At 39.4% G+C, this 17,674-nt stretch overlaps 1 protein-coding gene across 3 annotated transcripts in view; it reads left to right on the top strand.

The window, feature by feature from the left end:
- The window catches only part of gcna (germ cell nuclear acidic peptidase), a 29,188-nt gene extending 12,286 nt beyond the window's left edge, over nt 1-16,902 (top strand). For all 3 annotated transcript variants that reach the window (XM_055643669.1, XM_055643667.1, XM_055643668.1), the window contains exons 6-13: nt 1,594-1,663; nt 3,488-3,573; nt 8,461-8,841; nt 11,891-12,089; nt 13,281-13,416; nt 13,506-13,644; nt 14,574-14,778; nt 15,267-16,902. In XM_055643669.1, the coding sequence (XP_055499644.1) occupies nt 1,594-1,663; nt 3,488-3,573; nt 8,461-8,841; nt 11,891-12,089; nt 13,281-13,416; nt 13,506-13,644; nt 14,574-14,778; nt 15,267-15,513 (1,463 nt within the window). In that variant the 3' untranslated portion in view covers nt 15,514-16,902. The remainder of the gene's footprint in view (nt 1-1,593; nt 1,664-3,487; nt 3,574-8,460; nt 8,842-11,890; nt 12,090-13,280; nt 13,417-13,505; nt 13,645-14,573; nt 14,779-15,266) is intronic.
- The last annotated feature ends 772 nt before the right edge of the window (nt 16,903-17,674 follow it).

The following is a 17,674-nucleotide window of genomic DNA, read 5'->3' as shown; positions in this document are numbered from 1 at the left end:
TTTAAGAACTTCTTGGCAAACTGTAACCTGGTCATCCTATTTTTGCGGCTAACCAGTGGTTTGCATCTGGCAGTGTAGCCTCTGTATTTCTGTTCATGAAGTCTTTTGCAGACAGTAGACATTGACAAATCCACACCTGAGGAGCGTTTCTGATCTGTTGAACAGGTATTTGGGGATTTTTCTTTATTATAGAGAGAATTCTTCTGTCATCAGCTGTGGAGGTCTTCCTTTGACTGCTAGTCCCTTTGCGATCAGTAAGCTCACCAGTGCTCTGTTCTTAATGATGTTCCCAACAATTGATTTTGATAAGCCTAAGGTTTAGCTGATGCCTCTAACAGTTTTATTCTTGTTTCTCAGTCTCATAATGGCTTCTTTGACTTTCATTGGCACAACTTTGGTCCTCGTATTGATAAACAGCAATACAAGTTTCCAAAGGTGATGGAAAGACTGGAGGAAAGACTAGGTGCTGAGAGCTCTCTTATACCTGTATTAAGGAGATAATTAAACACACCTGAGCAATTACAAATGCATCTGAAACCACGTGTCCCTAAGATTATGGTGCCCTGAAATGGGGGGGGGACTATGTATAAACGCAGCTGTAATTTCTACATGGTGAAACCAAAATGTATAAAAATGGCCTTTAATAAAATCTGACATTGTGCACTTTAACCACGTGTCGTTTTTTCTATTGCAATTTTAAAATTGGGGAGTACAGAGGCAAATAACTAAATGATGGGTCTTTGTCCAAACATTATGGAGGGCACTGTATATACCCCAACCTCTAATGTTCTTGAGAAAACAATCCAAGTTTGTACAACCTTTGCTTGTAGCTAAGACCCTCTAATGCAGGGAGTGTTTTGGTAAATCTCTTCTGTACCCTCTTTAAAGCCTCCACATCCTTCCTGTTATGGGGCAACCAGATTGCATACAATACTCCAAATGTGGCCAACACAAAGTCCTACTTTGCAATTTGACTCTTCCTGATGTTTGTACTCAACACCCCAACTGATAAAGGCAAGCATACCATATCTCTCTTGCCATTCTATCTAATTATGTTACCACTCTTGGCGAGCTACGGACTTGAACCCTAAGATCCCTCTGAACATCAATGCTGTTTAGGGCCTTACCATTAATTGTATATTTTTGCCTCTTGCATTCGACCTACCAAAATGCAACATCTCACAATGTCTTGGATTAAACTCCATCTGCCTTTTCTCCACCCATTTCTGCTGTTGAACTATATCCTGCTGTACACTTTGACAGTCCTCCTCACTGTTCCAACTCCCAAACTACTAACCTACCCATTTATATCAGTTGTAAGGCATATATGGTGCAGAATATGAACTAAAACAAAAAATTGCATTGATGTATTTTTTAATGAACTTTAAATGTTGCTGCGGAAGTCCTCGTGAAGATTGGTTATCAAGTATTAAACTTTTATGTTTAATGTTTATTAAACTATTATGCTATCCTTGGATATATCTGTTATAACTGCAGGTAAAGATTTTCTATAATCCTAGAATATTTAATGTGATTCAAATCGATAGGAAGAAATCTATGTGTATTTGTTAACCAACAATCTCTTTCCATCAGTTCTAACACTGACAAAGAAATCCTGTTCAAATTCACAAAAATACAGAACTTCGAAGAACAATGATGACAGGTAAGTTTCTGAAAGTTGAAAATAGAGATTCCAGATCACTATAAATAATACAATATCCAGCGACGACTGGAGAAAGTCATATTTGACAGAAAGATAATTTCTGTCTCCTGCAATAGAAATGTATGTTGTTAAAATGGGTGTACTCCATATTCCAATTTTATCCCAAAATATATTTTTTTCTGTTGTGATCTCTTCAGTGCCAAATGATATTTGATGAATGATTAGCAGTCGTTATCAAAATGTAATGTTATATTTTGGCTTTGAGGCATTTCACTGCAGGTTTAGGTACTATATTTCATATAGATTCTGAAGATTGGCGGGTAGCAAACGTAACCCCACTTTTTAAGAAGGGAGGGAGAGAGAAAATGGGGAATTACAGACCAGTTAGTCTAACATCGGTAGTGGGGAAACTGCTAGAGTCAGTTATTAAAGATGGGATAGCAGCACATTTGGAAAGTGGTGAAATCATTGGACAAAGTCAGCATGGATTTACGAAAGGTAAATCATGTCTGACGAATCTTATAGAATTTTTCGAGGATGTAACTAGTAGCGTGAGTTATCCCTGGGAGAACCAGTGGATGTGGTGTATCTGGACTTCCAGAAGGCTTTCGACAAGGTCCCACATAAAAAATTAGTATACAAACTTAAAGCACAAGGCATGGGGGGGTTCAGTATTGATGTGGATAGAGAACTGGCTGGCAAACAGGAAGCAAAGAGTAGTAGGAGTAAACGGGTCCTTTTCACAATGGCAGGCAGTGACTAGTGGGGTACCCCAAGGCTCAGTACTGGGACCCAAGCTATTTACAATATATATTAATGATCTGGATGAGGGAATTGAAGGCAATATCTCCAAGTTTGCGGATGACACTAAGCTGGGGGGCAGTGTTAGCTGTGAGGAGGATGCTAGGAGACTGCAGGGTGACTTGGATAGGCTGGGTGAGTGGGCAAATGTTTGGCAGATGCAGTATAATGTGGATAAATGTGAGGTTATCCATTTTGGTGGCAAAAACAGGACAGAAGACTATTATCTAAAAGGTGGCCGCTTGGTGAAGGGGGAGATGCAGCGAGGACTGGGTGTCATGGTACACCAGTCATGAAGGTAGGCATGCAGGTGGTGCAGGCAGTAAAGAAAGCGAATGGTATGTTAGCTTTCATTGCAAAAGGATTTGAGTATAGGAGCAGAGAGGTTCTACTGCAGTTGTACAGGGTCTTGGTGAGACCACACCTGGAGTATTGCGTACAGTTTTGGTCTCCAAATCTGAGGAAGGACATTATTGCCATAGAGGGAGTGCAGAGACGGTTCACCAGACTGATTCCTGGGATGTCAGGACTGTCTTATGAAGAAAGACTGGATAGACTTGGTTTATACTCTCTAGAATTTAGAAGATTGAGAGGGGATCTTATAGAAACTTGCAAAATTCTTAAGGGGTTGGACAGGCTAGATGCAGGAAGATTGTTCCCGATGTTAGGGAAGTCCAGGACAAGGGGTCACAGCTTAAGGATAAAAGGGGAAATCCTTTAAAACCGAGATGAGAAGAACTTTTTTCACGCAGAGAGTGGTGAATCTCTGGAACTCTCTGCCCCAGAGGGTAGTTGAGGCCACTTCATTGGCTATATTTAAGAGGGAGTGAGATGTGGCCCTTGTGGCTAAGGGGATCAGGGGGTATGGAGAGAAGGCAGGTACGGGATACTGAGTTGGATGATCAGCCATTATCATATTGAATGGCGGTGCAGGCTCGAAGGGCCGAATGGCCTACTCCTGCACCTAATTTCTATGTTTCTATATCCTTTAATTTCGATTTTGTAATACAATTTTCTACACAGCCTTAAATACTTTATAGTAAGTGACTCATCTCTAGATGAAGTGGATATAAAGGACATTGTGGAACCTGAACGCAGTGCGGAAACTGGTATGTTCCATCAAGATTAATTGACCACCTTTTTGTTGTAACATTTTTATGATAAAATTAATGATTTAAGATTAATTCTCTGATCTGGAAACATTGGTTGTTAAGAAAAGCAATGGGAAGGCTATATGTTTCTGCTATAATATGTGTTGAGAGAAAGATGTCACATGGAAGCAAGCCCTTTGACCCACCAAGTCCGCACCAACCATCAGCTATGCATTTACACTCAACCTATTTTGTTTCCATTTTGTTTGTTCTCCTCATCTTCTTACCAACTCTTCTCCCTAATTTAATTACTCACATTTAGACTGAGAATAATCTAGAATGGCAGTTAAACGATATTTCTTTGAAATGCGAGCTGAAACTGGAGCACCTGGTGAAAATCCAGTCACAGAGAGAATGTGCAAACTCTGCACTGTGAGGCAGCAGCTCTTCTCGCTATGCTACTTTGCCACCTAATTTTTTTTATCCATGTACCAAATGCAGCTCTCCCTATCTCCCTACCTCCCATACAGTTGTATAGAAACTTCCCATACCTAATTCCTCATTCCAATATTTTCTAGCCTAATTTGAGTATTAAAAATTCATTTGATAAAAGCTGGTGTTGGATCTGCATGTGACTCTATTTTTATATATTGGGCCTAACTTAGTAGTGCTTATTATTACTCTATTTGTACAGTACTGAGGGGTGACTTTGATTAGGTAATTGATTGCAAAGAAGTATATGAGCAAGCGTTTATATTTTGATACCTATTGTCTGTGGAAAGTAGACTACTTTCCTGTTGGTAAAAGGAATGTTAGTAGACTTCGAGGGGTAAGGAGATGAATATTTGGAAGAATGGACAAATGTTAACGCTAGAGAAATCTCACAGCTCCTACCATGTTCCTCTTGCGTTTCCCAGGCTTCACTAGCACCGTGTATGACTTATGCCGTAATAAATATTTTAGGTCTGCAGAATCTATAACAACTCCTGCAGGTTCTACCTTTGAACAGATTCTACCAACAGCAGATACTGGGGTACCAGATTTTTCCACCCTATCCACCCCATCATTGATAGTGGCTTATGGCACCTGGAGTAGAACAAAGAGGTTAGCTCTGGTGTTTAAAGAAAAGGAAGGAATAGACAAGAGACAATAGGTGCAGGAGTAGGCCATTCGGCCCTTCGAGCCAGCACCGCCATTCAATGTGATCATGGCTGATCATCCACAATCAGTACCCCCTTGCTGCCTTCTCCCCATATCCCCTGACTCCGCTATTTTTAAGAGCCATATCTAGTTCTCTCTTGAGAGTATCCAGAGAACCTGCCTCCACCACCCACTGAGGCAGAGAATTCCTCAGACTCACCACTCTCTGAGAAAAAGTCTTTCCTCGTCTCCGTTCTAAATGGCTTACTCCTTATTCTTAAACTGTAGCCCCTGGTTCTGGAACATGTTTCAACATCGGGAACATGTTTCCTGCTTCTAGCGTGTCCAAACCCTTAACAATCTTATGTGTTTCAATGAGATTCCCTCTCATCCTTCTAAACTCCAGAGTGTGCAAGCCCAGATGCTCCATTCTCTCAGCATATGACAGTCCCGCCATCCCGGGAATTAACCTTGTAAACCTACGCTGCACTCCCTCAGTAGCAAGAATGTCCTTCCTCAAATTAGGGGACCAAAACTGCACACAATACTCCAGGTGTGGTCTCACTAGGGCTCTGCTAACTGCAGAAGGACCTCTTTACACCTATATTTGATTCCTCTTGTTATAAAGGCCAACATGGCAGGATAATGAAGAGGATTTCCAAAGTCTACAGAGTGATTTAGGCCATTTGGGAAAAATGGGCTGAAAGATGGCAGATGGAGTTTAATGCTGATAAATGTGAGGTGCTACACCTTGGCAGGACAAATCAAAATAGGACGTACATGGTAAATGGTAGGGAATTGAAGAATACAGTTGAACAGAGGGATCTGGGTATAACCGTGCATAGTTCCTTGAAGGTGGAATCTCGTATAGATAGGGTGGTAAAGAAAGCTTTTGGTATGCTAGCCTTTATAAATCAGAGCATTGAGTATAGAAGCTGGGATGTAATGTTAAAATTGTACAAGGCATTGGTGAGACCAAATCTGGAGTATGGTGTACAATTTTGGTCGCCCAATTATAGGAAGGATGTCAACAAAATAGAGAGAGTACAGAGGAGATTTACTAGAATGTTGCCTGGGTTTCAACAACTAAGTTACAGAGATAGGTTGAATAAGTTAGGTCTTTATTCTCTGGAGCGCAGAAGGTTAAGGGGGGACTTGATAGCGGTCTTTAAAATGATGAGAGGGATAGACAGAGTTGATGTGGACAAGCTTTTCCCTTTGAGAATAGGGAAGATTTAAACAAGAGGACATGACTTCAGAATTAAGGGACAGAAGTTTAGGGGTAATATGAGGGGGAACTTCTTTACTCAGAGAGTGGTAGTGGTATGGAATGAGCTTCCAGTGGAAGTGGTGGAGGCAGGTTCATTGGTATCATTAAAAAATAAATTGGATAGGCATATGGATGAGAAGGGAATGGAGGGTTATGGTATGAGTGCAGGCAAGTGGGACTAAGGGAAAAAAAAGTTGTTCGGCATGGACTTGTAGGGCCGAGATGGCCTGTTTCCGTGCTGTAATTGTTATATGGTTATATTATATAACATGCCATTCGATTTCTTCACTGCCTGCTGTACCTGCATGCTTACTTTCATAGACTGATGTACAAGGACCCCCAGATCCTGTTGTACTTCCCCTTTTCCCAACGTGACTCCGTTTAGATAGTAATCTGCCTTCCTGTTTTTGCTACCAAAGCGGATAACCTCACATTTATCCGCATTAAACTTCATCTGCCATGCATCTGCCCACTCCCCCAACCTGTCCAAGTCATCCTGCATTCTCATAGCATCCTCCTCGCAGTTCACACTGCCACCCAGCTTTGTGTCATCTTCAAATTTGCTAATGTTACTTTGAATCCCTTCATCCAAATCATTGATGTATATTGTAAATAACTGCGGCCCCAGCACCGAGCCTTGCGGTACCCCACTAGTCACTGCCTGCCATTCTGAAAGGGGCCTGTTAATCCCTACTCTTTGTTTCCTGTCTGTCAACCACTGGCCATGTCATCACCCAAAATACCATGTGCCCTTATTTTCCCCACTAATCTCCTATGTGGGACCTTATCAAATGCTTTCTGAAAGTCCAGGTACGCTACATCCACTGGCTCTCCCTTGTCCATTTTCCTAGTTACATCTTCAAAAAATTCCATAAGATTAGTCAAGCATGATTTCCCCTTCGTGAATCCATGCTGACTCGGACCGATCCTGTTACTGCTATCCAAATGTTCGGCTATCTCATCTTTTATAATTGACTCCAGCATCTTCCCCACCACCATCAGACTAACTGGTCTATAATTCCCTGTTTTCTCTCTCCCGCCTTTCTTAAAACGTGGGATAACATTAGCTACCCTCCAATCCACAGGAACTGATCCTGAGTCTATAGAACATTGAAAAATTATCACCAATGCATCCACAATTTCTAGAGCCACTTCCTTAAGTACCCTGGGATGCAGACCATCAGGCCCTGGGGATTTATCAGCATTCAGTCCCATCGGTCTATCCAACACCATTTCCTGCCTAATGTGGATTTCCTTCAGTTCCTCCGGTACCCCAGATCCTTTGGCCACTACTATATCAGGAAGATTGTTTGTGTCCTCCTTAGTGAAGACAGATCCAAAGTACCTGTTCAACTCATCTGCCATTTCCTTGTTCCCCTTAATAAATTCGCCTTTTTCGGTCTTCAAGGGTCCAACTTTGGTCTTAACTAATTTTTTCCTCTTCACATACCGAAAGAAGCTTTTACTATCCTGCTTTAAATTCTTGGCTAGCTGCCCCTCGTACCTTTTCTTCCCGTATTGTCTTTTTGGTTTCTTCTGTTGTTCTTTAAACATTATCTCTTGCTTCCCGCTCATCTTTGCTACGTTGTACTTCTTCGCTTTAATTTTTATGCTGTCCCTGACGTCCATTGTCAGCCATGGTTGTCCCTTTCTCCCCTTGGAATCTTTCTTCCTCCTAGGAATTAACTGATCCTGCACCTTCTGTATTATTCCTAGAAATACCTGCCAATTTTGTTCCACTTTCATCCCTGCTAGTGTATCTTTCCAGTCAACTTTGGCCAAATCCTCCCTCGTGGCCCCATAGTCCCCTTTATTCAACTGTGACACTGACACCTCCGATCTACGCTTCTCCCTCTCCAATTGTAGATTAAACCTGACCATATTATGGTTACTGCCTCCTAATGGCTCCTTAATCTCGAGGTCCTTTATCAAATCCGGTTCTTTACATAACACTAAATCCAGAATTGCCTTCTGTCTGGTAGGTTCCAATACAAGCTGTTCTAAGAATCCATCACGAAGGCACTCTACAAAGTCCCAGTACCAACCTGATTTTCCCAGTCTACCTGCATGTTGAAATCTCCCATAACAACCACAACATTACTTTTGCTACATGCCAATTTGAACTCCTGATTCAACTTGCACCCTATGTCCAGGCTACTGTTTGGGGGCCTGTAGATTAGTCCCATTAGGGTATTTTTACCCTTACAATTCCTTAGTACGTTTCTGACAAGTGTCTCATCACCTATATCTTTTTTTTAAAAATTGGGTTTTGTTTTAGGTTCATTTGTTCCTACGTTACTGAGAAGTATTTGAACAACATATTGTGGAAAAGTGTAGTATTTGGGGGAAAAAAATGTTTGCATTTGACAATAGACAATAGGTACAGGAGTAGGCCATTTGGCCCTTCGAGCCAGCACCGTTTGCTTATTACTTAAAAATTGTATTTTATTTAATTTTAATTTAATTTAATTTAAATATTTTCACTTCTCTGCTAGAACGACATGAATCAACATGTCAAAACCTTGAGTCAGCAAATGAATCTACCCTGGAGCAAGTGTACAGTACATCCTCTGTAACAAGATCAATGTCGCCAGTGTTGAACAACAGTGTAACTGATTTTGTTATTGATACTAAACCGAGAAGTCTGACCCTGGACAAATGGAGAAAAAAATCTGAGCAATCTAATCCTCACACTTGTGACAGAAAAAATACCCTATCTTATCCTGTGCATTCCGAGGTATTGAATAAAATCTCAAATACATCTGATACATCAAGTGATGAATTTGAGTCTCTAATCGATAGGATAAAGTGTATCACCCAAAGAACACCAGCTGCAACTTCTGGTAACTTGAAAGGAAAAAGAATGCCTGTTACTGGTGAGTGTTCTCATTTATTTCAGTTATTTACCAGCTGGCCACCAGCTACCAATATATCAATAAAATTGAAACCCTCAAAGGTCGCGACATGTTTTGATTTTTTGAATATAGTCTTTTTTACTGCTATCCTGGTAATCCATCTGAATAACTATCAATCTATCTCAAACAGTCTTGATTTGAGATTAACCTGGCCAAAAGATGTTTTTTAAGCAAATGCACAAATTGAAGATAATATGACTTCAATTGTTCCCCAATATTCTGAGCTACAGAAATGATGTAACTATGCTATCTTGAGTTAGGTTAGTGCTGTACCATCTTAATTTCCAGACCACGTTTAAGCTCATGGAGAAATTCATGGTTTTTATTCTCTGTTGGATGTCCTTCTTTGTTCTGCCATCCTAGCTGATGGCACATCCTCCAAGTTTGTGCATGTTTATTAATGCAATTGCATTCCAGTCTGATGAATGCGGTTAAAGTCTCAGTCTTTGAAGTTCATGCCCTTGTCGTCCTAAGTGTTTTATTACATTATGCAGAATAAATATCTAGACTGTGCAGCAATATTTTGTGAAAACCTGCATGCACTTTTCTGAGAACACTATCTACTGCCTCTGATGTGTAACATTATATAATATCTTGCTCAGGACAGTCAACATTGGAGTTAAAGTGGCAATTGTTAAATTGTCATGTGTTCTTGGGTATGTTCACAGTAAACCCCATAGGTCTGCAAATCTAATACTTTTTCCTTAGCTGCTTTACTTATTCCTTATATTCCTTTTTCCTTATTTCCTTATCAGGCTGACCTTGAATAGAGAGGCCATGAGTTAACCATGACAAGTTCAAGATTAAAGTTATCCATTGCATGGACTATCCCTTGCTCTTTCCCTTCAGATTTTTATGATTGTTTGGTATGTCTGTAATGTCAAGGCCTATGTACCCATTTGCTTCCTTTATTGGCTTCCTATTTAGCTGTACTTTAATATCTCTGTCTATTACATTTATTGTTCTTTGAGTGTTCGTGAACAAGATAAGATACAAGATAAGATAAGATACAATTTATTGTCATTTGGACCCCTTGAGGTCCAAACGAAATGACGTTTCTGCAGCCATACATTACAAACAAATAGACCCAAGACAACATAATTTACATAACCATCCATCACATTGCTGTGATGGAAGGCCAAAAAAACTTATCTCTCCACTGCACTCACCCCCCCCCCTCCGATGTCAAAGTCAAAGCCCCCGGCTGGCGATGGCGATTGTCCCGCGGCCATTAAAGCCACGCCGGGTGATGCAAGGTCGCACACCGGGTTCTTGATGTTAGAGCCCCCGGCGTGCGCTCGCAGAGTCCCGCAGCCATTCCAAGCCGCGCGGGGCGGTGCTGTAAGGCTCTGCTCAAGGAGCTCTTCGACCCCGCAACTCGGGCGGGAGAAGTCGCCGTTGCGGGAGCCCTGAAAAGCGGTCTCCCTCCAGGGACCCGCGGGCTCCCGGTGCCGCCGTCCGCCAGACCCGCAGTTGCAGCCTCCGAATCTCCGGAGGTCGGGCCGCAGCAGCGCTCCACCACCGCTCCACCCGCTCTGGACTCGGCCAGCTCAGCAACGGTGAGGTGAGTAGTCGGCACCAGAGCCCCCGGTCTTCCTGTTGGAGGCCGCTCCTCGTTGCAGCCCCAACGACAACGGAGACCCGACAAAGAAAAGGTCGGGTCTCCCGTGCAGGGAGAGATTTAAAATTACACCCTTCCTCCCACCCCACCCCACCCCCCCACACACACACCCCAACAAAAAATAACAAAAACTACATAAAAACATAGACAAAAAATAATAAAAACGCAGAAGGGCTGCAGAGGCCGCTGCTGACGAGAGTCGCGCCGCCCGCCCAACGGCCTTGATGTGTCTGAATGTATTTGATTTGATTGCCATTTGCTGCACTTAAACTGATTATCTGACAACTGTATCCTCTGCTGGTGTTATTGTATAATCAACGTAGGCTTTTATGTGTTTTGAGCCTGGTCTGCTTTGTTGTACTGCTTGTGGTAACTACCTTTTAACCTAATTTGGTATCCTTCAGAACTTTTTTTCGCGGTTTGTCTGTTATCTGTGAATTCCGTCTATATATCAATTTCACTGTTGTTCATAGATTAATACCACTTGTTCCACTTCATTACCTTAAATGTTTATACTCTATGATTTTGATTTTTACCTGCCGCTGAAGTTTTACTAACCGCCCTTTCATTAAATTATCCTCCCTTTTCAAATAATCAATGCAATTTAGCACTCCACCAATCGTCGGGCACCACTGCTGTTGCCAGGGAAGGTTTTGCATTTTTTCTACAATGCTCCTGTGCTTCTTCCAAGCTTTGATCTATATCAGAGGAGCTCTGATTTGCCAGCTCAAATGACAGAACGTGATAATCCGAAGAATGTTTATTTGCTTATGTTTGACCTGGTGCCATGACCCTTCATTGAGTCTGGAGTTGATTTTTGAAGACATCCCACTTGTAAATCACTGTGTGGTTGAGTCTGTCCTATTGATGGGTAGGACATAATTGGTGGCAATGGGGTGGAAACGTTTGGCTCTAAGCAATAATTCTGTGAGTATAACTTTGTCAGGCTGATGCATGACTAATCTGTGGACAGTTCTATCAGAATAGACCCCTATCCCATCAAGTACATGAAAACGACTTTTCAATTCAACTGTGTGAGAAGTGACTTTGTTGTCTGAATTTGGTGTTTAGGTTAATGCCACGTGGTCTATCTGCATTTATTATTTCTGTGTATAAAAAAAGGCAGTAATGCCATGATAGATCATTTCAGTAACCACATGGGATGCGTCTTGGGTCATGTAAAGGTAGGATTAGGCCATAATGGCAGATTTTCTCCTTGAAAGGACATGAATGAATCTGATGGATCCTGTCATAGCCTGGGTACTGGTATGTTGAAAAATGCAGAGAAATGAGTTTATATTCTAAGAGCTGCAAAATATCTGAATTTAATGGGTAGAAATTGTTTATTTTGTGTGTGACATTCATATTCATTATTATACTTTTGTTTAGAGCCAGTGAAGCGAAAAACAAAAAGTAAAATTCAAGGAATCAAGCATTTAACTGAAGATGAGAGTTTTGTTCCAGTCTTTATCCAACCAACTAAACCAAAGAAAAGTATACTATCTGATTCTACATCAGTAAACCAAGTACCAGCCTTCAACACTTCAAGTTATTCTGAGTCCCAATCCCAACGTGGAGTTCAGCGACTGTAAGTAACTAGATAAATTTTGCTCTAATTATTTCCATTATTACTTTCTGTCCTTCCTATCTCATTCTTAACTCTCGATCTGAGAAGTTGATCGGACATCGTGGTACGACATTGAGCAAAGTGAGATGCTTTTATTTCATTTTTCATGTGCCATTTGCTTCCTGTGCCTGTACTCACTTGAATATCTGCTCTTTTATCCTTTCCCCTTCCACTGAGAATCCCTGCACCTTCCTAATACCTCTATCCCTTACATGTGCAACCCACTCTAATGGCTTGCCATCCAGCTTTGATGCCTAATTTGGTTAATTTACTCATGTTTATACTAAGCTCACCCATATGATTTGAATCTGTCGACTTTCAACATGTTTTCTAACATAAATTCTTATTTCTTTCTAGCTCTAAGATTTTCTCCTATAATTTCTAGATTGTTTTTGTATTCCTGCCTAGCTCTAATAATTTCTTTCCTACTTTGCTCGTTGGAGGTTCTGCCTTGTCCCTCACCTATTCGTTTTTATGCTTTTGATTTTCTAAGAATACACTCTTTAATTTTTTTTTTGCATTGTGCAGCATTTTCCCTTTTTATCTGCAGTTTAAAAAAAAAATCTCAATTTCACATCTGTCACCATACATTCATTTCCCCTCACTCTCTATTAATATTCAGTTTGAATGCTTCTTTCTTATCTTGCTCACCCACTCTGGGGTATTGATATGAAACCGCGATCTCTTGGTTCTAGAGACCAGAGTATTTTTAGAGGTAATATTGAGAGATGCTCTAGTATTTTGAAGTGTACATTTGCAGATATTTTATTGAAGACATTGTGGGATATATGCATTAACTCTTATACCAGACAGCTGAGGATGCTGCGACAGATGAATTCCCTTTTTGCAGATACTGTCAAGTCTGTAACTAATCTTTGGGATTATAGATCAAGGGCCAAACGGCTGTTGATGTACGACAGTCTCAGACTGTGAAAAGTTCCATAATAAACAGGGTGTTTTTTTTGTTCTTAATATATAGTCTGGCGAAATGCAATAATTATTATTAATTTATCTCCAGATTTAAACTTGTCAAATACTTTTCTTTGTGATATTTTCTGTCTAATCGAAGAACAGTTTTTAGAACACATTTCTGGCACTGTTTTGTCCCTCTCTGGTTATGTTCATTAAAGTGTCCATTTTCCTTCTAATTAGATGCAAAGTACCTGGTTGTTTCCTTCAGGACCTGATTCTGAGCTCATCAAAATATGTAAGGAATTTCAAGCAAAACCGGGAACAATTAACACAGGAACTCTATAATTTATACAATAAAACTGTCTTTCAACAGAAGGTAAAACTTTATTAATCAATTATTGGCTAGCCATGCAATGAGATACTGCTGATTCAAATGTGATTGGCTTTCTGTTGTACAATTTGCAGCTTCCAGAGAAGCTGGAAATCAAGTGGAATAAAAAAATGACAAAAACAGCTGGATATTGCATCACTGGACTGAAAAAGGATGAAAGTTTGCTTCGGTATGCTAGAATTGAATTATCAGAGAAGGTGTGCGATTCGGCTGGTAAGAAGAAAACAATATATAATTGGACAAATGTGCCTTTTTGATTTAGTTTACATGCCTTAAAAGTAAGTTTTAAAACTCCATTGACAGATCTACATCATTAGCAGTCAGTAAACCAATCCCTTTCTAATGTCTTTCTGCACAGTTTTTGGGTTTCATTAGGTTTACCTTTTTTTTTACTTTTTTACTGACAACAGCATTCATTTTAAATTTCCTTATTTTCCCCATTCGATCTGGATTGCTTCCTTGTACAATTTTACTTGATAGACCTTGACAATATACAAGTATTAAAGTGTCATCTGTAAACTTGCTAATTATGCCGTGCATTCTCATCCAGATTGTTATCATTGATGACAAACAGCAATAAGGCCACACCAATCCTTGAGGCACATCTTTAATCCTAAAGCCTAAATCCGATAACCAATCTTTTCACCACCACCACCCTCTGCTTCCTACCTGAAGCCAATTCTGTATCCAGTTAGTTAGCTCACCCTGAATTCCATGCGATCTAACCTACCATGCAGAATGATATCAAAGCAACCTACCATTCAGAATGTTATCGAAGGCCATACTGAGGTCCATATATATTATGTCTACAATCCTGCCCTCATTCTTGACTACCTCTTCAAAAAACACAATCGCACTCAAAAGACTTTGTGTGGGGCATATTTTTAGTGTTGGGTGCCTGGAATGCACTGCCAGGATTTATGGTAAAAGCTGATGTGGTAGAGGTGTTTAAGAGGCTTTTAGATAGGTGCATGAATAGTCAGAGAGAGGAGGGATATGGATCTGGAAGAGGGGATTATTTTAACTTGTACTGTACTGTTTTATGTTCTGGATCTTCTGAACATAAGGATTAGTAAAAATTGAATAAACATTTAAAACAACTATCATTATTCACCAGAAAAATTAATTTTATTGTTTTGCAGAACGTCTAAGGGACACACTGATTCATGAACTGTGCCACGCTGCCACCTGGCTTATTAATAATATTCGTGATGGGCATGGAACAATCTGGAAGCATTATGCGCACAAATCTAAATTGATCCATCCTGAATTACCTGTGGTGCAACGGTGTCACACTTATCAAATCAATTACAAATACACCTACCAGTGTAGCAGATGCAAAAACATGTGAGTCTTTGTGAGAATTTATGCTTCTGTACCAACTTCTAGCCTCCGAACTGCCACACTACTATCGATTGAACTTTCTTTCATCACCTTTACCTTTCATCCAGCTTCTCACCCGCCTCAGTCTTGTATTGACCCTGCACCCCCACCATTCTAGTTTAAACCAACCCGTGAGAGAGAGGAATTTCAGACAAGTTTTCTTTTCATGTGGTTGATAACTGGAATTCGTTGTTATATGTGGTTGTGGAGTCAAATTTGATCAAGTTTAAAATACATTTAGACAGGCATTTAAACAGGTAAGGGAATGAGGAACATGCATCTAATGCAGGCAAATGGGTTGGAGTGGAAGAACAAAAGGCTTGGCATGCACATGATGGGCCATAGGGTCCCTGTCCGCTGTACAGCTCTATGAATCTACGATTAAAGTAAATGCTGCAATTGAGAAGCTTTGCTACTTGTGCCATGTATTCATGCTTGTAATTTCTTTACAGGATTGGCCGACACTCCAAGTCACTGGACACACAGCGTTTTGTTTGTGGCATATGCAAAGGGTCCATGGAGCTATTATCAAACTCTAAGTACACCACTCCTGCAAAAAGGGAGCTAGCACCATTTGCTAAGTTTGTGAAAGAAAACTATAGTTCAACCAAGAAGGAAAATGAAGGACTTAAACATGCTGAGGTTATGCGGAAATTAAGTATAGACTTTGGCAATAAGGCACAGATATCTGACCTCTAACACCTTCTTCCTAAATCAAGAAACATCTTTTTGTTGAAGATTCGTATCCTACCTTCTCAGACAATGAGCAATACAAAGATTACCTTACTTTGTTCTGACCAAGCTTAGAAATTCTCTCAGGTATTTTTCCCTTTTGCCAAGGAAATATTCCAGTTTGAAATACCGAGTATTTCATTTTAAATATAAGATCAGTCACAATTGACCATTTTCTTTAAATTCACTGGGACGGTCTAATTGTTTTCATTGATTATGAAATTAATTTCAGTTGTTTTGTGTGATAATGTGTGATAATGTGATAACCAAGTTATGGATAGTTGAATTTCTGTTTGCTGATATAAATTTTGGATCTCTCACAGCTTCGGTCCTAATATCAAGCAGTTGTTATTAAACTGATGATAACCATTTATTTCTGTAATGATAAGAATCCACTTGAAAATAGGTTCTACAATCATTGCTGTAATCCTACAGGAACATAGTTTTAATACTACAATATTTCCATGATGTGACAAGGTGAACAGGAGCGTCCTCTGTAGCATTGTTATGCTTAAAAATGGGATGTATTTTGTTTAGCAAGCTTTTGTTTCCTGATGCTGATCTTGCTCAGCTTTATTAAGAACAAAACTTGGATATTCCATCCCGCATTTGAATGTCCTGTATTTGCATAAACATTTCCTTGCACCTTTCCAAGAGGAATTTATTCTGGGGGACATTTTCGTTCTACTTGCCAGGTCAATTTCTGATTGCGAAATGACTGGAAAAATAAGAAATTAACAATTAAAAAATTACGTCATAATTTACTTAATAAAATTCATAAATCACCACTCAAAAACAGTTCAATCACTGTTCTTGCGCAAGAAAATACAGCTGTCATTTGGTGCAAAGTAATGCGCTACAATTTATCCATTCTAAACCACTGGCATACTGTGCCAAGTTTGTAATTTTCCTTTTAATTCTGATTGTTAATTGCAGTTGTTTAGCATTGATCTTTTTTACAAATTTTCAGTAGTGGTGCAAAATATATAATTTTCAGAATGGGTAGTTTTAATTTTGTTCCTGTATAATGCCACTCATTGCTCTTATAAGACCGTGGTGCACAGATGGTAGCTTCCAGGATATGGATTATGATGAAAGTGTTCACTTTAAGGCACCTTATGCAAGACCAGCAGATTTGACCAGATTTGTTAGTCCAATATAAATTATCAGAAAAATAAATGTATTTGAGATGATAATCAAGACATCCTTTCATTGCAGTACAGAATTGTATGTATATCAAAATGTTGCCGATCAAAGTGTAAATTGACAGGGAGAACCCACCTGAAATTAGCTAATGAAAGTATATGAAAGTAGTTTATGAAATCTTGTAGAAATTAGATGTGTACATGGTTGTAATTGACCATGGTTGATATTTGAGTGTTGGAAGAACTGCTGCAATATTTTTTTCTCAGCAAGATCAGTTCAAGTAATTTACACATTAGGCTTTAAAAGTGTCATTGGGTTAGTTGAAAGGGTAAAGGGAATTAAGGAGTACATTGGGATAGTTTGAGAGTCTAAACAATTAAACTATGCCTTTGAGTGGTTAAATTAGTAACTGAAATTCAGTTTGATCCTAATGCATTATGCCTAATCTATGTTAATTGTTTTTTTTAAAATAAAAGTTCTGTAATATGTTGTCTGGTTGTATTAAATAAAGTTTAACAAGAATGCTGCTTTTTTCCCCTTTATTAGTGCATCTTTGTCTAAAATTTAAAATTTGTTGGCAAAATCAAACTTGGAAGACCATTTTTATATAGAGCAGATAAATCAAATTATTTAAAAATAGAATATGTATGGAAAGCTTTAAAATAAAGTATTTTAAAGGTCACCTTACAATGGAGGTAAGATGATGACTTGTAGAAAGTTCAGAAAGAAAAAGTAAATAACAGCAAATAACATTGGTAGATTTTAGTTTTCCCAAAATGAACTAGAATAAAAAATAATCAATATAATTTAGATGGGACACGTATCCAGGTCTGCTTACTTGATTGATATTATCTTGTTCAATAAAGAAGCATTTATTATAGTTTTGGGGAAATAATAAAAGAATAGAAAAATAATCAATTAACTTTAATGGACACTTAATGGTGGTGCAGCAGTAGAATTGCTGCCTTACAATGCCAGAGAC

This window comes from Leucoraja erinacea, chromosome 12, assembly GCF_028641065.1.
Source record: "Leucoraja erinacea ecotype New England chromosome 12, Leri_hhj_1, whole genome shotgun sequence".
In the NCBI taxonomy this organism is placed as follows: Eukaryota; Metazoa; Chordata; class Chondrichthyes; order Rajiformes; family Rajidae; genus Leucoraja; species Leucoraja erinaceus.
The sequence above is the reverse complement of the archived record's forward strand: the minus strand, read 5'-3'. Positions and strand labels throughout refer to the sequence as shown.